Source organism: Podarcis vaucheri (genome assembly GCF_965113315.1).
Source record: "Podarcis vaucheri genome assembly, chromosome: 15".
Taxonomy (NCBI): domain Eukaryota; kingdom Metazoa; phylum Chordata; class Lepidosauria; order Squamata; family Lacertidae; genus Podarcis; species Podarcis vaucheri.
In genome coordinates, this window is record NC_138753.1 from 2,667,217 (window position 1) to 2,689,678 (window position 22,462).

At 42.4% G+C, this 22,462-nt stretch overlaps 1 protein-coding gene and 1 long non-coding RNA gene across 3 annotated transcripts; one reads left to right on the forward strand and one right to left on the reverse strand.

Annotated features, from left to right (window-relative positions):
- Positions 1-2,362: 2,362 nt before the first annotated feature.
- NSRP1 (nuclear speckle splicing regulatory protein 1) lies at positions 2,363-21,809 on the forward strand. 2 transcript variants are annotated; one of them, XM_082201142.1, is made up of 7 exons: positions 2,363-2,478; positions 4,900-4,981; positions 12,837-12,893; positions 15,869-16,000; positions 16,889-17,096; positions 17,871-17,979; positions 20,211-21,809. In XM_082201142.1, the coding sequence occupies exons 1-7, from the start codon at positions 2,459-2,461 to the stop codon at positions 21,124-21,126; spliced, it is 1,524 nt and encodes a 507-aa protein (XP_082057268.1). In that variant the 5' UTR covers positions 2,363-2,458; the 3' UTR covers positions 21,127-21,809. The 2 variants fall into 2 exon arrangements, with proteins under 2 accessions (XP_082057268.1, XP_082057269.1); XM_082201143.1 differs by lacking the exon at positions 2,363-2,478 and adding an exon at positions 2,576-2,667.
- LOC309519908 lies at positions 8,302-11,396 on the reverse strand. Its single transcript, XR_014214063.1, has 2 exons — positions 11,230-11,396; positions 8,302-8,762 (listed from the first exon to the last, which is right to left on the reverse strand). It is a non-coding gene; the product is annotated as an uncharacterized lncRNA (long non-coding RNA).
- Positions 21,810-22,462: the final 653 nt, after the last annotated feature.

Below are 22,462 nucleotides of genomic sequence, written 5' to 3' on the forward strand. Positions count from 1 at the left end.
AGTACAGCATAATTCATAAAATATAATTAGAAAATTAGTAAAACAATTACAATCTACAAAAACACTATTAGCAAATCAGCAACTAAAAAGAAGTGAAATATCACAATTACAACTTTTCTTCTAGAACAAAATGTGCCAATATTGCATACGCTTGAGTACCCCTAGGAGAAAAAAGCACTGCTATGAAGCAATATTAACAAAATAACTTTTAAAAAAAGTTCATACAGAGACACACACATCCCCCTGCCCCCCGAATGACACATAATCTTTCACACTATTCAGTCCCTGAAAAAGCACATGCACCAAACGGAGGAGTCCTGATCTAATAAAAATGTAAAATACTTTTAACTTACTAGTCACTGAGTTAAACCCATGTCCTGTCCTTCTGACAAGTGATGTTCAGGGCAGTCGCCAAGAGTACAAGCAGATCCCAATGCAACCATCTCCATGTCCTTGGGCTTGATGGCCTGGGTCTGCACTGAGGGGTATGTATGGCTTTTGCAGACTGCTCCGATATCTTTTATGAATATCGGTATAGAAATGTTCTCATAAATAACCTTGTTCATAAATATTTTCCTCATAACAAAAGAGCTGCTTTTCATAATGGTAACAATAGTAACAACAACAGGAACTCCTTTGTGGCAAAGCCCCCATTAAGGTCCTGCAGAGGGCTCGTTTTTCTAAATAAAAATATAATGTTTTCTAAAATGATGATGTTGGGGCAAAGCTGCCTGAGCACGTGCAGAGTGCCTTTGTTCTGTGTATGTCCATGCCCCCATGTCCTCACTAAACTGAGGGGCAGAATTTTAGGGAATTTTAAGCTTGGCATTATAAAAGACCTAGTAATATTCATACTAATACAGTATGTAAATCTGGGACTGCGGAAGCATAACTTTAGCACGCCACCGTAGCACGATTTCTGTTCTCATCCTGAAGCAAAGTTCTTAACCCGAGGTACTATTTCTGGGTTAGCGGAGTCTGTAACCTGAAGCGTCTATAACCTGAAGCATCTGTAACCTGAAGCATATGTAACCCGAGGTACCACTGTATAGGGTGCCTACATTCTGCATGGACTGGTTGCATGGCAACATGTGCCAATGGCTTTAGATTCCTATCAGTGGCGTAGCGTGGGTTGTCAGCACCCGGGGCAAGGCAAGTAATTTGCACCCCCTAACCCGTGGATTTGCGCCCCCTAACCCCCAGATGTTGCGCCCGGTGCGGCCGGCCCCCCCTGCACCCCCCACGCTACGCCACTGATTCCTATTAGGTCCATAAATGACCATATATATATAGCATATATTCAACACAAAAAACAGCGACAATTTGTTGTTGTCAAAGGACAGCTGGACATACAGAGGGCCCCATTCCCTTCAGTAGCTTAGGGCCTCATCAAACCTAAATCCGGCCCTGGGCTTCTGTCACAGTGTCCCTTTGTGCAAGAAACGGTTTAGTCCTGCCGGCCACATGACCCGGAAACTGTCTGTGGAAAAACACCAGCCCCCTCAGCCTGAAAGCAAGATGAGCGCCGCAAGCCCATAGTCGCCTTTGACTGGGCTCAATCGTCATGGGGTCCTTTACCTTTTACCAGAAAAATACAATATTAATAAAGAGAAGCAGAAGTGGTAGTAATAACAGTTTTTTAGAAAGCTGGGGGAAATAATGATCAAGAGCATGGGCATAGCCTGGGGCGGCGGAGGGGGGCAATTGCCCCCCCTAGATTAAGTAAAACAAAAGAAATATTTAACTAACAGACCAATCACGTAGGTCTTACCCCCCTAATAAAAGTCCTGCCCCCCTAACAAAAATCCTGGCTACCCCCATGCCCAGATCTGTGACATTGCCCATAACCAAGAGACTCTGAAGGATGGCCAGATTTAGGTTCGATGAGGCCCTCAGCTACTGAAGGGAATGGGGCCCTTTATATGTCCAGCTGTCCTTTGTCAACAACAAATTGTCGCTGTTGGTAGTTTAAGGACCTAATAGGTATCGAAAGCCATTTGCACATAAGAAACAGGAGCCTACACAACACGAAACACTGTTGCTGTATGTAGGCTTTATTTCATTCATTTTTTATCTTATGTTTTGGAAATGCACATCCATTTTCCCCCTTTAATTTTTTTGGGGGCCCCCAAGAAAGTGGGGCGCTAAGCTATAGCTTGTTTAGCTTATACAGTAACTCCAGCACTGTTCTGAGGTGGTAATATTAAGAACGAATAAGATAGGGGGGAATTATATTGATAAAAAGACCCTGAAGCGGTAATAGTAACAATAATTGCGGGAATTAAGTGAGTGTGTGGGAATAAACATTGGCGAAGAGAATGCGAGGCGGCGTCGAATCCGCAGTTGCCGGGCGAGAAGCTGAGGCGAGAAAAAGAGGCGGGAAAGAGCAACTCGGCGGCGGCGGCGGCTGTCCTCAGCTGCTCCCTCTCTCGTCCCGCCCTCGCGCCGCGTCGCCAAGATGGCGGCTCCGAGCAAGCAGTGAGTGTGGGGGAGGGGAGGCGAGGGGGCCGCGGAGCTGAGGGGGAACCAGGATGGGGGGTTTGGGGTTGGGGTGGAGAGGGAACCGAAGGGAAGGAGCCGCGGGGTCGGGGTGGGAATCGGGGCAAGAAAAGGCAGGGGCGGCGTGGAGGAGAAACGGAGCCGGGAGAGGGGAAACCCCCAGCCTGGGTCCGTGCGCGTCGAAACTGACAAGGCCCAGGAAGGGACCGAGGCGGTTTTATTTTATTTTCCGAGGAGGGGGCACCACCTGTCGGGAGGGAGGCCAAGGCGGCAGTGAGGTCGTGGTGGGGGCTGAGGGGGGGGCATGAGGAGGAGGCAAGTAGGGCCGGAAGATGGGGCTGAGGTAATTTCGGGGTGGCCGAGAGAGGAGGCGGGACTGAGGCGATTTTTCGGGGAGGGCGAGGCGGGTCTGATCCAGAAGGTTTAGTGGGGATTTGGGGGGAAACGATGAGGAACAAGGCTCCCCTCCCAATTATTTATCATTATTTATTGCATTTCCGTTACCCCTTTCCCTCCCAAGTTGCTCAAGGTGGTGAACATTCATTAATCCCCCCCTGTGAGGTAGGTTAGGCCCAATGGCATGGTGGGGGATTCAAACTGGGGTCGCCCCCAGGTGTTGGTCTGACCCGCTCACCCAGCCTTTCTCAGCCCCAGATGTCCTTTCACTACAACTCCCATCATCCCCGACCGCTAGTCATGCTGGCTAGGAATGATGGGAGTTGTAGTCCAACAACATTGAGGGACCCAAGGTTGAGAAAGGCTGCTCTGACCTCTAGGCCGCACTGTGTGTGATTTCCTCCCTGCCCCCAAGACTCAACCCTGCAGGAGCGTGGGTTGCGCTGTGTTATTTATTTATTGCATTTATATCCCACCTTTCTCCAACCTCAAGGTGGTTTATATGATTCTATGTGCCTTCCCATTGAAATCCTGACAACACCCCTGTGAGGCAGGTTAGGCTGAAAGACAGTGACTGGCCAAAGGTCACCCAGCAGGCTTCTTTGGTGGAGTGGAGATTTGCCTGTGTCTCCCCTAGGCCTAGTCTTGACACTTTTAACTCAGGCTTTCTCCCATCTGGTGCCCTCCAGCCCCAGCATTGTACAGTGGTGCCTCGCAAGACGAAAAGAATCCGTTCCATGATTCTCTTCGTCTAGCGGTTTTTTCGTCTTGCGAAGCAAGCCCATTGACGGATTAGCGGATTAGCGCTATTAGCGGCTTTTAGCAGCTTATCGGCTTATCGGATCAGCTGATAAGCGGCTTAGCGGCTTAGAAAAGGGGGGGAGGGAAAAAACCCTGCAGGAACTCGCAAGACATTTTCGTCTTGCAAAGCAAGCCCATAGGAGATTCGTTTTGTGAAGCACCTCCAAAATGGAAAACTCTTGCGTCTAGCGAGTTTTCCGTCTTGCAAGGCATTCGTCTTGCAGGGCACCACTGTACTGGTGTGATGGGCTGGGCTGATGGGAGTTAGAGTCCGAAACATCTACACTCTGCAGTGTGTCAAGTTTGGGAATGTGACTTTAACCACTATGTCACACTGTTGCTAGCTGGGAAAAAGAAGCTGCCTCCTCCATTAATGGCAGTTCTTAAAAGTACTTTATTATTTTTGATGCAAGCACTTAAACTGCAGTTGGCAGGCACTGTTTTAAAAGAAGCATCTTTCTTTCTCTAACACAGAGGAGATGATGCCTCTTCCCAAATGGCACCTGTTGTAACTCTTGCAGATTCTCTCGAAACAGAGATGCTTCTGACCCACTTGTATGCTTTTTCCTTCAAAAATACTGTTTTATCCACTTCATTACTTTGATCTAATAATTTTTTTTTATTTTTATATTAATAACAGTTATAGCATTTTGTGGCACCCTCAGTGTGGCTAAAACATTAATCCAATATAAGAATATGAAAATAATGTAAAGAGAAGGCAAATAAATTATAAACAATAGATACAAGAATCCAGATTACTTGACCCAGTATGAATGGCCAACATATTTTGTTTGATTTATAAAAGCAGAAAGAACACTCACCATGTCTCCTTGCCTAATTTCCTTAATTAAATGGCATCATGTTTCACATAATTACAAACATAACAAAAGTAATCATAAACAATAAATAAAACATAAGAAGTACATAACCAAATTGAACAATTTCCATATAACTCATAACATTAAAAAAATAAAGATACAAAAAATTAACATAAACAACAGCCACAATTCTCCAGCCCAAGAGTCTGTTCAGCAGCCTCAGCTTTGGTAGCTGCAGTCAGTCAGTCAAGGCCCTGTTTTCCATGCTGTCAGCAAAGCTAGTGCTGTTTTGTGTTTCTTCTTTACATTTCCGACTTTGCTGAAAAATACATTACAGTACTAAGACTACTGAACATATATTCAATATTCATTTTTCTCTCCACAGATATGGACTTATATTTCCCAAGAAAGTGCAGCAGAAAACCTTTGTCAAACATGCAGTGTTTATGGATGACTCAGATGATGAGGTTAGTTTTTTGTTGTGCTTTGTTTCATTTATTATGTTTGTAAGAGGACAAAGTCCAAGATATATATATGGAGGCTTCCAGTGCAGTTTTCAAAAATTCCAGTTAAAACTAAATTTAAATTTATTTAAACCAACTAAAATACAGGTTCAAAATCACTGTAGCAGCAGATCAGTAAGCCAGCCTAGTATTCTACCAAGCATCCTGGGAGTAATGTCATTTGAACTCAGTTGTGACCTACTTTTGGGTAGACCTGCATAGCTATATGTTGTTGAACAGCCTAGCCAGCCTGCTGAATTCTTTCTGAATGAGGAGGGATTTATCTACCGCCTTAAAGGCCTTTTAAAAAGTGGGCTGTTCAGGTGTCTCTTGGGGTGGAGTTCCATAAAGACAAATTACAAGTACTGTAGAAAGAAGATGCTACTCCTTGTGTCTGTCAGACGAATCTGAGAAAGCGTTTGGCTCAGAAGTCTCATCTGACAGTGTGATCCCAGTATACACAGGGGATATGGGCCTACCTTATAATTTAACTTTAAAATAACCCCCCTGTAGTATAAGTTGTTTTTCCAGTAGAGGGTGCTGCATGCCATAGAACCATCATTTAAGTATCTGTTTCTATTATTCTTTGTGAGAAAATTATTTGCAAGCAGTGTGGAAGGACTACTTAGTCTATAAATAGGCTTAATTCTCATAGATGAAGGCTCAGTATTGCTGCTTTCAGGATGTTTCACAACCTAAGTTCTTATCAGTATGTTAAATATACTTTGATCTTAGCAGCAGGAATAGTAATTTAAATTCAGTGGAAAACTGGACACTTGGTATCACTCACTCTGGAATACATCTATAATTAAGAATATTACACATAGAATCATAGAATTGTAAGTTGCAGTGGACCCCGTGGGTCATCTAGTCCAACCCCCTGCAATACAGGAATCCTGCATACAGCCATCCCTGAGTGAACCACCAGCCTTCTGGTTAACAGCCAGATGCACTGACCCATTATGTCACCCTTTGTATAATTGGAGATTTCAACAGGGACTAGAACATCAAGGCACTTTTTATATGATTTGGCAGTCTTTTATGACATATACAGCAGAGCCATCATTTTCAAAACAAACTTTGCTACAAGCCTGGTAAATCTGGAACGATACTTGATAATCAGATAACAATGAAAGTTTTTACTTTGGCTTTGTTATTTTAACCCATGTGCAACTGTACTCATTCTGCGTGCCAATTTGCTAATTTTATAGTTTTGCTTTTCATCTTCTAAGTTTTATCTGTTAGACTGCTTTAAATACATTATACAATAAAAAACTTTACAAAAATATGTTAAAGATACAGGTGCCATAATTTAAACTTTTGATTGGTTTATAGCAATTAACATTATAATACATAAGTCAGTTAGTGCTATATATATAAAAAGCCAGTTACTGGATTTAGTTTGCTTTGTGACATTTAGGTGTGACATAGAAGAGCCTTGGAGCAGGACTGTAACTCAACAATAGAGCACATGTGTTGCTTGCAGAAGGTCTCTGGTTCAGTCTCCAGCATTTTGAATTAGGTCTGGGAAAGACCTGTGTCTGAAACTCTGGAGAGTTGCTGCCTGTCAGTGTCAGCAGCATTGAGCTAGATGGACCAATGATCTAATCCAGGTTGAAGCAACTCCCTATCACATAGAAACAAAACCCAGGGCAAAGCTATAAGGATGGGATGGTCTCTGATCCCTATGGCTGTTTTGAATCATTGGCCCAAAGGAGGGCTCATGAGAGTAGGCGGAAACAGGAATACCAAAGAAGGATGTCAAAAGCAGCAGAATGGCCAGTTCTAGTGCTTTATTAAAGAAGGTGTAGACTTACAGCAAAGTAGCCTGCCAGTTCATCTAGGCTTTGCAGACACAGGACAGACACTGCAACAAGGAGATGGCTTGTTTGCACCCAAGCAAACATGAAAATGTTCTTTATACTAATAAATATAATAAATAAATTAAATAAAATATACACAAAGCAGCATACATTATTTCACCTAACTAGATGAAGGCCTAGGTGGCAAATTCCCAAATCTTACAGATAGTTCCCCTTTTTGGGCTTAGCCCAGCGTCCCAAGCCCACAGATAAGGATAGCATCAAAGTAAGCCAATTAGTTTATATCAAAGCAAGTGAGCTCATTGCTAAAACAACTATCAATTAATTTTGGGGTTATATTGACTACCAAGATGGTGTTTTTAGCAAAGCTTCTGGAACAGTTCACCTCTGGTTCAACACAATGGGTAAAAGGAAACAAGCTGTTTCTTTGGGACCCTCGGGTACCCCAGACCTTTCCCCTGCATTTTCAACTTTCATTTAAAAAGAAATGAAGTCACTAGTCCTTTTAATGATGCCGATCTGAAGAAAAATCAGCAGGCAATATTCTTAGTTGCAAAACTTTATAACATTAAGCCCAGTAGACAAATTGTTTAGAGCTTTCTTATTGACATTCAGTGCCCTCCCAGAGTATCCTTAGGTCCCCCACTTTCTCCTGTACACTCTATTTCTGCTTTTGCCCATGACTGATCTTCTCTTAACTAATGAGAAATAGGCAATGATTTACTAACTTCTAGTCTAATGTACTATTTAAAGAGAAGAAAAATATGCATCATCACTGGTTTAATGGGTGGTTGTCAATTGGCTTTTCACACGCACACAAAAAATTGATTATGATTTTTTTTCAGACAGATCCTCTCATTTGCAAATAGAGTGTACTGAGGAGAATGATAGCCTCTTTATATTGTCCCTTTGATCTGGCATGGCGGGTGATGGGGGAAGCATCTTACAGAACTCCCCATGTTATTTCACAGCCCACAAAGTAGGTAATAAATCCAGCGACTGCCTTTATCATCAACCAAAAAATAAGATCATTTTTAAAAAACAAAATTACTTTATTAGTTTAGTAATAATTTTAGGCCTTTCTGAGATAAGGAGCTGCGTTTGGGAGGGGTTTCATTTCCTGGCTGCTTCCATATCAGCAAAAACTACGCCTTGCGTGTCTGAAGATGGTGTATTTATAACTGAACTCTAATAAAGTCCATGCCAGCAAACCTGCACACCTGACTTGGCCATGGCGATCATATATTAGATAGAAAACTTTTGTTCCGTTAAAAAAATGTTACTATGCATATTTCATTAAGATTTTCTTTGCTGTATTGAGAGGTTGTTTAATCTTTCTCTTATAATTTCCAAGTTATACAGCGAAGTGAATGTGTATGAGTATGCATGGAGAACAGGACTGGTTTTAGGACCGATGCTGTATTAGGCTTAAAGGAGGTAAAGTAATGTTCTGGGTTTAAAAAAATTATTTATTTGGTGCCATCAGCATGTCTGTTGCTTTCTGTAAACTCCATGGAGTTTTCTTTTCTTTTACAATCAAGGAGTGTATGAATTATTTGAAAGATAAATTTACATAGTACAAGAGGGCAGATACATGTTCTAAGGAGCTTCCAGACTAAAATTTGACACGGAGGAAACAAAGGAGGAATGGGAAGGAAATGTAGGCAGGGGGTACTTAGAGAGATGGAAAAAGTGAGCGTTAAGGAAAGTTTCAATGGAAGTTAGAGACAGTACATCACTCAGGTGGTTACAGAGGCAGTTCCAATCTTGATGTGCAGCAAGAGGTAAATGTTGAAGAAGCAGAAGGACTTTAGCCAGCTGAAGTTGGTGAAAAATGATGTTTTGTAGAACTCTGGAGCAGGGCACCCCTCTTCCTCTTCTCTGCAGCCTCCGTGGGTGTCAGGAGTCTGTTGCTTCAAACCCTGTTTAGTCAAACAAGAAAAGGTAGTACAGTGTCCCATTTGAAGTTTTATAGTTCTACAAGTTAAAAAGAGCTCATTGGATGCTATCATTCACAAAGAATGCTGTGAACATTTTGTGACAAACCTTATGCTTCTGATGCTAAATGTATTGTTAGCTAGTAATAAAAGCAATATGTGGAGTTTTACCCACCCACTTAAGACTGAGTTTAACTCTTAAAAAAGAAAAGAAAGATCAAGAGTTATTAAAGCCTGCTGCTCTGTGTAGCTTTAATGGAAGAGAGGTCAGCATATCCAATATTTCTGTGAACCTTCATTTCCTTCACTCTAATCCAGAAGCCAACACACACCTTGATGTGTTGCCAATCTGTTTCATGTGACAGTTGAATCCAAAATGGTCTGTTTGGTCCAGCCTCTCTGACTGAGACTACAATGATAAGTGATATATAAATAGTTGAAATACTTTTAAAAAATGTGCAGCCTTCCTTATTTCAGGAGTAGAACAACCCTATAATATCTTTTTTTATCTGATCCACAAGATAAAGAGGGAGTGATGCTCTTCATCCATTCTAGCTGCTTTATAGGCAGGGGTAAGAGAGCTTGTGAAGCTGTTGGAGCACTTTATAAATCTTATTTTAAAAGGGTACTCTGTGTCAAGAAGAAAAAAACAGTTTGGCAGCCTAAGAGAAGGCTGTACCAGGTGTAGCAAAAGCATGAAAGAAGGATTGAAATAAAAGAGGAATAATGAAAATGGATAGAATAAAGTAAAAATTTAAAAGATTTGCAATATGGGGAACAAACTCTGCAGTTCTCGTTGTGCTTCAGTTCTTTTCCCTTTAGGGAGAAACAAAGGGAGTTTTCCCTTTCAGAAAATATTATAAGTTCAATCTTTGTGTCCCCAAAGAATACCATGATTGGGGGCAAACAGAAATCCCATGCCAGATTGCTGACTTCGTAAGGTTCTTTAATAAACGACCTGTTGATAAGTAGAAATAATACAAAAGAACAGGAAGTTCCCATCTATCAATCCTCTCAGCACAACAGGAAATTGTCACCCATAAAGCTCTGGAAGAGGTGTTTGTGCTGGCGCTGTTTTCCTTAAACTTCTTGGCGCGCTGTCCAAACAAATGACAGGTGGACCGCTTTAGAATTTTATGTACTGAAATTGAGGCCTCTATATTACTTTTATTGTTTGCATAATCTCCAGACACTAGTACACTTAACTGCCTACAGGCAGGTCTGGGAAAAACTATTGTGAATTTTAAATATTTTGATGGAGAGAAATGACTTATGCATGAAGAATAGACCAATTTCATGAAAATATTGGACAAAATATGTCAGTTATTTTGAGTTGAAGTATAATTAGCTAAGTCCCTCAAGTTGAAGACATATTTTCTGAGGCAATTAATGCACAACGAGGTGAGCTCCCATTGTACGGTCCAAGCTCCTGCCCACCTAGCAGTTTGAAAGCACGTCAAAGTACAAGTAGATAAATAGGTACCACTCCGGTGGGAAGATAAACGGTGTTTCCGTGCGCTGCTCTGGTTTGCCAGAAGCGGCGTAGTCATGCTGGCCACATGACCCAGAAGCTGTCTGTGGACAAACGCTGGCTCCCTCGCCTATAGAGCCAAATGAGCGCCGCAACCCCAGAGTTGTCAGCGACTGGACCTAACGGTCAGGGGTACCTTTACCTTTACCTTTATCTTCTGGATGCATGGCCAACCTTCCTTCAGAGCCAGTAAGCAATGTTTCTTAATCAGTCATGGATAGGGCAATCAGCATCTTCCAAAGGTCAGTTGATCTATGCTTCCTGTGTAGTGCTTTTGATTCATTGTCCAGCTGAGCTAGTCCCAAACCTGTTTCTTCATGATAAAAGAATGACATATAGACTGACCATGGCCGGGTTTATTAATGCAGCTATGGCTATGGTGGATGAACACCAAAGGTCTATCTAGTCTAGTATTCTCCTTCCAGCAGCAGCCTGCCAGGTGCCATTGCGGAGTTCAGAAGTGAAAGCTCTCCTCTTCTTTTACAGCACTTGGTATTTGGTTCTAGGTGCCTTCTTACAGGGGCATATACAATGGGTTCTTCATTGTAGCCACTCCTATCATAGAATCGTAAAGTTGGAAAGGACCCCAAGGCTCATTTAGTGCAACCCCCTGTTATTTGAAGCTTCAGGTGAGCAGTTCTAGATTCAGCACCACAGTACATTGGCATAAAAGAGTTGTTCAAACATTTGCTTCGTACTTCAAGGAGGTAGGAAAGCAGCATACATGAGTGCAATTCAAAACCTAGAGAACCTTTATTGTTGATAGTTCAGTTCTGTGTCAGAAACAAGAAAAATGGCATATGGCACTTCTGCAAGAGCAAATTAATATTCAAGTCAGTTTCAATTTGCTGTGTGTCATGGTGAGTCAGCTTTCTTCATCCCACTTGGACATCAATGTATAAGAATAAAATAAAAAATTACCTGCTGCTTGTTTTCCAGTTGCTTTTTTTTAGTATTATGAAGTGCTGGTGACAAAAGTTATTCCACTTGTAAGAAAAGCTGATGTTCAGTATGAGTCATGGCAGGATTGGAAAACTACGATAGCTGCCAAAATGTTAAAAAAGATATTTTTCATGTTCCCCTGTCACCTGGTGGAGGGAAAGGAATATTTGATTGCTAATGCTCTATAAACAAGTGGTCTTTGTAGTTACATTTGTTCAGCAAACATAGGGAGTTGCAGGTCTATGTAGAATTAGGAAATGTGAAGAAGAGATCTGGTGTGCTTCACTTTATTGGGAATAAGGAAACTGCATTCTGAACTAAGTTAGCAGGGCTGTTTCCATTGCTGTTCTTAATACACTGCTTTCTAGTGTGATGTTCTTCCCGCATAATGTGCTTTGGAGGTGGGGTGTGTGCGTGGTATCCTACTTACAAAATAACCACTTTGTGATTACTGAATTGCTCTTTACATCTTCAGAGCAGGCTTAGGTAACTGAGTTAGAGATGTATGGTGCTAGGTGAGCTCTGACAAACAGCCGAACATATCCCCATGGAGTTGGAGCCCTATATGGTGCCTACAACATCTGCCACAGTCCACATGAAGGGCCCAGCCAGTATCTTGCCCTGCCTTGCCTTGCCTTTCTGCTGTTGCCTCTCAGCAAGAGCAACATCTTCTCCAGCTGCAGGTCAGATCTGGCCCAGGTCTATTTCACAGCCAGCCCCGATCACAGGCTTACAGGCTGAGTTTCTCAATTTCTAATGTAGTAATGTACCTGCATCATAAGCTGTAATATAGTACGATGCTTAACAAAGGGAAAAGCAACAGTTTGAACATAAATATTTCACTAAAACAGTATAAGGTAGCTTTCTGTCTTCCTAATCCCAAGAGTGCCTGGACCAACCCAGCCAGATGGGTGGGGTATAAATACAATGGTACCTTGGTTGTCGAACATAAGCTGTTCCGGAAGACGGTTTGACAACCGAGGTGCAAAGGGCAGTTGGCAAAGTCAGTTGAGAAAACTGAATAAAATGCAGTAGAAGCTGTTAAATGTCCCAAAAACGTTCAAAACGGAAGCAATTACTTTGGGGTTTTCAGCGTTTGGAAACTGAAACGTTCGGTTTCCGAGACGCTCGAAAACCGAGGTACCACTGTGATAAAATTATTATTATAACCATGTTTATTCTTAAGTCCCACCATCTTCATTGGGACTTAATATATCATCAGTGTGCAGATGGCTATGTTGACCAGATAGCTCTTCTCAATACAGTACTTTATGGACAAAGAAAATGATATTGGCATTTCAGTTGTTGGAAATTTCTTTTCTATGGATGCAGATGACAGTGTTTCTCTACTGATGAACTTCCATATTTATTTGCTTTTAAACTGTTTTGAAAATGTAGCAAACTTGCATTGACCTTCAACATGGTCATATTAATACTGGAAGTCAGTCTCTCTGGGGGCATACTCCCAGGCAAGTGTTCTTAGGACTGCAACCTTATTTATTTTTTAAACTATTGTGGGCTATACAAAACAAAAATAGCATATTTATATGTAACTTAATATGCAAAATATTTTTTCCCCTTTACAGTCTTCTGTGGGTGAGAGCCTTCAACGAGAAGCCTTAAAAAAGCAAGCAATGAAACAAGTAAGTTGGCAATATGTGTACACACACACATCTTACTCCTTGGTTTCTGGTCTCATTACACAAATATATATATGGTGGTGATTGTTATACTGATAATCAATGTATATGGCAATTTGCCCTGAAATGTATAGAAAGAGAAAATGCTCTCTCCTGAGGAACACGCCACCTAAATTAGAACAGGGTAATGCCAATAACCAAGACAGCATGCTCCATCTTAAAATCTGACTTTCCACTATCATGCATTGAGGTAATGCTAGTGTCTCCGCCCCAACCCTCCAATAAGATTTTAGTAAAGCCTTCAATGTAACAACTTGCCTGGTAGCCATAGACAATCAGTAATTCCATTCAGGAAAGTAAGCAATCTAGTAGAGGAGAGACAGATCAGTCTTGTCTCTCCTCCACAAATCTGCTTGGTAGAAAGCACTTTTTTTTTTTTACTAGCCTGCCAAGAGGCTGGCAGACCGCAGTTTCATGTTTGTTGCAGAGGAGCGTGTTCTACAGCCTGCAGTGAAATGCAGTTTAGCTTCTTAGCCAACAGTAGAAAAGAAAAGAAATCCAGACCAGCAACTTTGGTAGGCTTATTTACCTGGCTGTCCTACACCAGTGCAAATGTTTAGAAATAGGAGGTTAACACTGGCACCTGACAAGGCTAATGGTTTTCCTATAGGGCTGTCAACCAGTATATTTCACCAAGTTTTGGCAGCAAGTGTTAAAAAAATTAGAGTGGCAGCTGTTCTTCTTTTCATAATAGTTTTTTTTTTAAATTATATTAGTGTAATGTATAAATGAATTATTGGATTATTTTATGTGATTCATCCTCATAATTTTACACACCAGCCCTGTCCTCTTGGCACTCGGTTTTGGAACTGCAACACTTTCCTTATTAACAATGACATAATTTATATCAAAGCTTGAATTTTTAGTTTCCATGACTTTGTTTGCGTAATAAACAGTTCCGCTTTTATACAACTCTGTTTTTCTTGGGTTTATTTTGGCTATGTCAAGTTGTTACAGAAAAACAACCCTGCTGCAAGCCTTGAAGCAGGTTGCCATATATCTACTCATAGTTTACAATGCACCATTAAACGTGGAGACTAATTTAGCATCCACACTGTAAAAACCACCAGGAGAGGCAAATTCCTTCTCTGACATCAAATATAGGACTCCTTGACTGACTACTTGTGTAACTTTTGTTTCAGAATGAAAGTCTTAATACTATGAGAAAACAAAAGGAACTTGTCCACTGTTTAGATTTCCACCACACTTGGCTAAATTGTGATAGAGAGAAAAGACATGGAGCCAATAATTTTTTCTGTAATAGAAATACTGGCCTTTGGGTTACATAAACACAGAAGATGGTTTTGCAGATTATGATGAGTATGAGAGATAACATCTCTGTGGTTTGCACCTAGTGGAAACATTCATGGCCCCTTGGTTTCCTGTAGGGAAGGGAGAAGGCTTACTCAGTTGCTCCCTGGGGCTTCTGGGCAAGGTGGTAGAGTTAACTTAGACTCACACTTGGGTTTCTCTACTGGGAAGAGGGGAATGTTATAGAATAGGCATGCCCAAGAGGTGGATCGCGATCTACTGGTAGATCATGGGGAGTTCCTGGTTGATCTCTGGCCGCTCAGCGATCTCCTTACAAAAAAACAAAAAACAACCCACAATTTTGGCTTCCTAAAAAAAGCCTCCACAACTTTGGGTAGATCACTGCCAGTCTTTTTACGACAATGGGTAGATCACTGCCAGTTTTTTTATACTGTGAATAGATTGCATACTATTGGGAGCTGGACGTCCCTGTTATAGACCTTGCCTGTGTGTGCATAAAAATGAACACATACTTCTCTGTATATATAATCAGTCATAGTGTTTCTTGGGCCAGGGAGACAAAGTGGGTTACAATAACCATGAAGATTGTTCTCATTTTGCTCAGGCACTAGTGTGAGCAGGAGCAACAAACCATGATCTCTGGGTTAGCATTATGTCCAACCTGCAGTTTGTGGTTTGTTGATAGGAGAGAACAAACCATGGTGCAACATTGTGGTTTTTTTAGAGTGAAACAAACTGTGATCCTTGGATGTAACTCTAAGCCAGGCAAGAGTGTTTGTTACTGCTGCTGTCTAGAGGAGAGGAGCAAAAGTGGGAACCATAGTTTGCGATTAGGGACGCGGGTGGTGCTGTGGGTTAAACAACAGAGCCTAGGACTTGCCGATCAGAAGGTTGGTGGTTCGAATCCCCGCGGCAGGGTGAGCTCCCGTTGCTCGGTCCCTGCTCCTGCCAAGCTAGCAGTTCAAAAGCACATCAAAGTGCAAGTAGATAAATAGGTACCGCTCTGGCAGGAAGGTAAACGACGTTTCTGTGCGCTGCTCTGGTTCGCCAGAAGCGGCTTAGTCCTGCTGGCCACATGACCCGGAAGCTGTACGCCGGCTCCCTCGGCCAATAAAGCGAGATGAGCGCCCCAGCCCCAGAGTCGGTCACGACTGGATCTAATGGTCAGGGGTCTCTTTACCTTTACCTTTAGTTTGCCATGATGGGCTAACACTACCATTGTATCAGCTTTCTATTCCAGTGGCTGTCTGTCTCTGTCTTATGTTTTTTCTGGCCCAAAGTCAGAGAGCACATCCTCAACACAGGTAAATAGTGATGTGCTGCATTTCCAGTCAGAGAGACACAGGGCCGCGTGATGGGGCTGTTATTTTGGCTTTAAGATTCTAGCACAAACTTCCAGAATGGAGCAGTGAGGGGTGAATAAACAGCACAGGTCTTTGGAAGCAGAAGCTTGGCAGCAAGGAGGAGAAGACTTCTCTTGTATAACCATCTGGAAGGCTGCACTAGCGCCTTAAATGTTTTTAATAAAAGTCTCTTGTTTGCAGCTTCTGTCTTAACCGAGATAATTATAGATAATACATTGCTGGACTAGCTTCCTGGAAGACTCTAATGAAAATACCATAACCTTTCTTTCCTTCCTTTTAAAGACCAAGCTTGAGATCCAGAGGGCATTGGCGGAAGACTCCACAGTGTATGAATATGACAATATTTACGACGACATACAGCAAAAGAAGGCAGAAAGTCATGCCAGCGCACTTGCAGGGAAAGGGGAAAAAAAGGTCCATACCTGGAAATGAGTATGATGTCTGTCTTTGCCTCTCTACACTAGGGATGTTTGGGGCGGTGAAGACCTCCAGCTGTGGGTGGGAAGAGGCCAAGAGGGATGTGGAGCCACTGAGGGGAAGGGAATCAAAGGTTAACACTCCCTGCACATCATGGAAAATTCAGGAGTGGGATCTGCTGATGCTGCTATTTATCATTCAAGTGACACTTTTTTATTCTTACAAACTGCATCGCCTCTTTCAAGTTTACCTTCAACTTCAACCCCTATTCCTACTTCAAAAATGGAGAACTGAGAACTGAGGGCTCAGGGAGAATTATCTTTTGCAAGCCTCTGCAGTCAGATTTCAGCCCAAGTCTTACAGATACACTAGATTTAGACTTGGATCACACTGTCCCTTTCCTGCACATTTTTGTTGGACATCACCTTCATCTCTCAGGATCACAGGTCCACAGATGTGCTTCCTGGCTCTCTCTCACCCTTCTCCAGAACCTGGGGAACTCTCCCAGAGCCAATTTTGGAAAAACACTATATTTCCATATGTCCTCTTCATGTTCTGGAGAATAACAGGGAATCTTCCTCACCTCATGCGAAGTGTTGGATGAGGCTCAGTTCGACTGGGAAGAGTCCCCTAGCTTTAAACTCAGGGTTTAAGTGTAGCATCACAAGTAGGATTGGTGGCAAGCACATATTTCACCTGGCTGCTGATACCAGGCAGATTTTGTGGGCCTCTGCTCAATAACTTTTCCTTGGTACTGATGGTAGCTCAGAGTGGCAGCAGTAGCTTCTGTAAAATGTATCTTACAATATTCACAGCATCTTCAATTTATTTGCCACAGGTAATTTCAGTCTTCTTCCATTTCTTCATTGCTGTTTGTCTTTGCAGCCCAAGTACATCCAAAATATTCTCAAGGCGGCCGAGCTAAGGAAGAAGGAGCAGGAAAAGAGAATGGAGAAGAAGATTCAGAAAGAACGTGAACTGGAAGGAGGCGCGTTTGATGACAAAGAAGCCTTTGTAACATCGGCCTACAAGAAGAAACTGCAAGAAAGAGCTGAGGAGGAGGAAAGAGAGAAGAGGGAGGCAGCAATTGAGGGTGAGGAAGATGACCAGGGTGCTGATAGATTGCTCTCATGGGTGCTAGGAACCAAATTGTCAAGACTCTGAACTCACAGTAGCCTAAATGACCTTTAAGTAGGAATCATCTGGCAGATGTGGTTGTGTTCCTTTACACGTTGTATCCTTGAGGAGGTGTCAAGAAGGGAACTCTTTTTTTGTTCCCGGCCCTGTTCCTTTGGTTTGGGATAATGTGCAGCTTGTGAAGTAAGCTGGGGGGAGAGAGACATTTGCTTAAAGAAAACTCAGGGGTTTGTATGGAAATCTCCCCTCTTCAAAGCAAACACTTAGCCACTGTACAGCACTGTATCACAATATCATTTTCACAGCACAAGAAGTGTGTGTGGTTTTTAAGAATTGCCATATTGGATTTCTTTTTTGGACTGCATGTATGCATACCAGTGATCAGCAGTTGGATTATTCTGAAATGCCTCCTTCATGTCTCTTTGAAGAGGGAACCACAGCTGCTTATACTCCCTAGTGCTCAAGAGATTGATGAGACCCTCAAACTCCATCCCTGCCACATCCCCAGTTTTAGCCACACCATTCTCTCCTCAATAACTTTCTAAAAACAGTAGCTAAGGGGGCTGTTCCCCACCATCACTGCCCCTATAATCTGAGTACTGTGTACAACCCCTGCTTTGTTCCAGATATCCCAGGCAATGTGGGCATTTGCAATGAAGCTTTTTTCCCAGCTGCGTTATTGATAAATAATAATAATTCCTAATTTTATGTCCTCCTTCCCTTTTTTTAGCATGTCTGGATGTGACCAAGCAGAAGGATCTCAGTGGCTTTTACAGGCACCTGCTAAACCAGGCAGTGGGGGAAGAGGAGATGCCCAAATGCAGCCTTCGGGAGGCCAGGTAAGGTTGAAATGCAGAAAAATCAGCTTCTTTGGCAGTCACAGTTTTAGCATCTACTTGATGGCTTTGAGCTCAATGGAGCCAGAGTTTGGTCCGAATTAGCAATCCTCAGCTCAGAATGGAGAGTTTCATTCTAACCAGAGTGTGCATGGTGTTTGATAACCATAAAGAAGGGACTGAATTTTTGCTCCACTCTTGGGTGGGATGGCAGTCGGAGGTCAAGTGGGTGCCTCCTCTCTCTCTGGATGAATGAGGAAAGGTTTCCTTACAGATGATGTGATGTGACTATAGTGGGGAGCAGCCTAGGCTGGCTTATTGGCATCAAGCCAAGACATCTGTGACCTGCAGGGTGATCCTTCAATAATAACATATGGAGGGTAATTAAACTACTGTTCTCTTTCACCAGGTTGGCAATGTGGCTTTGGGGTGTTACCAGGGAGACATGGAAGGCTGTCTCCTTCCTGTTTTTGTATACATTTTTAATTGCATGATGCTATACTTGTTCCCATTTGCGTCTGTTTTTATTGTTCATTTGGTGCTCTCTTTTAGTTGTTTTTAAATGTTTCATATTTGCTCTGTACATCACTGTGGTTGTCTTTTCTTTTTTTTACGAAAAAAGAAATTAACGTGTTTTTTAAATGAAGGGAGAAGTTTTTTCAGACATAGGTAGAGTCCATAATACATTCTAGAAGAAAACCAGCTATAAAATGCTGGCACCTTAGCATGTTTCTTAATGTCCCCTGACAAACGGTCTCTCTGTGTGTGCATGTGTCCTTTTCCAAGCAAGCTATAGAAACACCAATGGCACTAGTGACTTTCAGATCTCAGGCTGGCTTTACCTTCCCTTAGCCAAAGTCCACTCTTAATTTGAAAGGCATGTTCAAAATCATCACCATCATTATTATTAGCATTTTTTAATCACTTACTACATAAATTGCCTTAAAGTGACTTAGAATTACATAAGCTTTTACCCAGTTGATGTATATGTGGCAGAATTTTGCTTTTCTGGGTGAATAATTTGGATTGCTTGGACAGGTAATTTTAGTGAAGTAAACAGTGTGGGTTATATCCTTAAATGTTAGCTTCCTTATTAACTACCCAAGACTGAAACATTGAAACTTCCCTGGTCCTATCAGTTTGGTAGCTATAATTATACTCTCAGCTGTTACCACCTTGTTTTGTCTTGTGTTAATCTTTCCAGAAGAGGAATATCTCTTGAATGTATGTATATAAACATGATTGATCAGCAAAATACGAATTTCTCATAGTGTTACAGATGCTGTCACTGGGGCATTTGGAGCATATCTGTCACTAAAGACAATGTCATCTCATTTTCCCTCTATGGAGGACTATTTTGCAATAGTGTAGTCATCCTTTATAAGGAAGTAGTATTCTCCTTTTCTGGTAAATGGAAAATCTTGCATCTCTTGTTTCATTAATACTAATAAATGCTCACAGCGTATTTGTGCTAATTTGGAGAAAACCCAAAGTCCGAGTCATATTTACGGGTGTTAAAGTACTTGCCAGTCAGAGCTTACAACACGGATTGATGAATCATTGGGTCCGAACCCTACTCCAGTATGTGATGAGATCACGTGATGTGAACCAAACAAGTTCAGGTATAGGTGACAGAAAAACAGGTGGTGATAAATACTGCCTGAGAGTGTGTGCCTGTTATGCCTCATGGCTTTGCCAACCATTCATTACAGATGGCAGCCATGATGACTGCTACATGTTCTGCTCATCACTTCCAGTAGGCAAAATGAGTGCACACCAGAGTGATAAGGAAACCATATTAAATCCCTCCAACTAGGAATGCTGTTGGTACCTTGTTTAACACAAATCAGGAGTTGAACATTTGATACACACATTCTGGATGAGAGATTAATATTTAGCCATGCATGCCACATGTTTCAATTATGCATTGTTAGTTTCAAGTAGCAGCCAGAAAGTTTTTTTGGAAGCACCCAAACACGGCATTAAAATAATGGCCAGCACCATTTATTGTCCTCAGTGCCTGGTGTTCAGAGGTGGCATACTCTCTAGGATCATGCAGTTTCTGTTTCTTGTTGTGAAAGAAATGCGGTAAACTTGCAGTTTTCTACAAATTCTTGACATGAAAACATGCTTTTCTTAGAAATGTGGGTGTATGCTTTGGAGGATAAGATGATGCTAGGTTGTTCTGAGTTGGCAGGGAGTGAATTTTATTTTGTGTCTTGAAAAAAATGTAGGATAAAGGAAGAAGAACCCAGTGGGAATTCCTGTGACTCCAAGCAAATAAGCAAAAACCTGGATGAGCGGACAAGTTCCCACATTCCTCTAAAAGCAGAAGATAACCCAGATGCAGACAGTGACTTGGAAATGCATACTAGTGATGAGGAGAACAGTGCTAAAGCACACACAAACAGCGGAACTGGCAACAAAAAAGAGAGTCGGCAAGGCCACTCTGACCGTAGTGGGGAGAGTTCCAGGCATCACAGGAGCCGAAGGGACTCAAGGTCATCCAGCGAGGAGAGAAGCTGCCATCAAAAGGTGCCTTCAAGTCATCCAGAGAAAGAGGAGGGTGGGGGAAGGAAGGAAAAAAGTGGGCAGCACAGGGAAAAGGAACGCGAGAGAAGACACAAAGACCATGAAAAAGAGGAGCGCTCTAGACCCGAGAACCATCATAGGAGACGGGAAGAACAGGATGAGAAGCAGAGGAGAAAAGACAGGAAAGAGAGGGATGATTATGAGAGAGATCTGAAGACATGGAGAGACAGAGAGGAAAGGTATTCTGAGTGGGAACAGCAAGAGAAAGAGAGGCACAAAGAGAGGCACAGGGATAGGGAAAGGGACAAAGGGGCACAGGAACACAAAGAGGAGAAGCAAAGGAAAGGTAGTAGCCCTGGGCCCTTGGCAAAAGATTGCCATCGGGCTCCAGAAAGTGATAGTAGGGGAGAAAACCCCCCCAACTCTGAGAGATCATTAGAATTGAAGCACAGGACTTCAGGGGTGGGAGCAGAGGAAGCAGAGAAACCTCCAGAGAGCCAGAGCAAATTTGCAAAGCGTAGTAACGAGGAGACAGTGATGTCAGCAAGAGACCGCTACCTGGCTCGGCAGATGGCCCGTGTGGGCACCAAGTCTTACATAGAAAAAGAAGAGGATTAGGTTTCATTTCAGGAGGAGCATATCAGGAAGGTGACACATGCTTATCGCTGGTGGGAATACCAAGGCAGGAGGGAATTGTACACAGGAATTGAAGTACAGTAGCTTCAGGCCATTCATTTTAAGAGGATTTTTAAAAAGGGTATCCTTTTCTGCAGGAGAAATGGATAGAGGGATATGACTTTTGGACACAGAGTATATAGCTTGATATGGGTCTGTTCACACTGACAATCTGCACCTCAGTACCTGCTTATGCTCTGTCTTTTCAGTGCAGTGAGCTCCAGCCTGTGGCTAATGGCCTCACAGAGGTTTCCTTTAGATCATGAGCAGGGAGCCTGTGGCTCTCCAGATATTGCTGGGCTACAGCTCCCATCACCCTTGGTCCTGTTGGCTGCTGGGGATTGGAGCCCAACAACAGCTGGAGGGCCACAGCGTCCTCATCCCTGCTCTAGAGCCTGCTGTCCAGCCACAGGTACTAAGGAAAAATAAGTGTGAACACCAAACTTAATGAGGAATACAAATAAGCCCAGAAGCAAAAATTATTATTGTTTTGTTTTATTTTTTAAAAAAAACACCACCACCACCACCACTTAGTTCCACAGTGAACTTAAATGTGGGGAGTCTTTGGAGTTTTGTTAATTCTTCTGTGCAGAAACATTGAAATAAAATGAAAGATGTGAATCTTACGCTGCCCTTGACACTGTTTTGTGTTTGTGTTACTTCTTAGTCGCACCCTTCAAGCATGATAAAGTGACATATACGTAAGGGGGAGAGAGAGTCAGCAGTGCCAGTCATATGCTTGGCAGGGGAAGTTCCTCACACACAGGCTGTTGTGTGAAGGCTCTCTGGATCAGGCCCTGTGTGTTATAAGACGCCAAGGTTTTATAAAGCTGTCATAAAATACACTCCTACCTTTAGCTTGGCAAAGTGAGAACTTTGGCAGAGGGAATGTTTTCATAATATATTTTCAACAAAACCCTTGGAAGCACTCGTCTTTCTTACCTCACCTCCCGGTAACCTCCTCTTCTAACAGTGATGCATCAGCACCAAATTATTTTGCAAGTTTGAAGTTAAAAAAAGAAGAAGAAAAATTCAGATCACTATTGTTACTTTTACTACGCAGCTTACGATTGAGAAATCAGTTTTGGGGATTATTAACTCCCTCAGTTGCTACGGCCCTACAGTGCAGGTTTGAGGGCTTTTGGGGTATTGTGTGCTGTCGTTTACCTTGCTGAATTAAGTCTTAATTTCTTGCAAGCCTTTTGTTTTGAAGCATCATGTGTTTTTTATCCTGTGTCCTGGGAAGCCACCGGGAAGGAAGTTTGTATCTTGCTGTTGT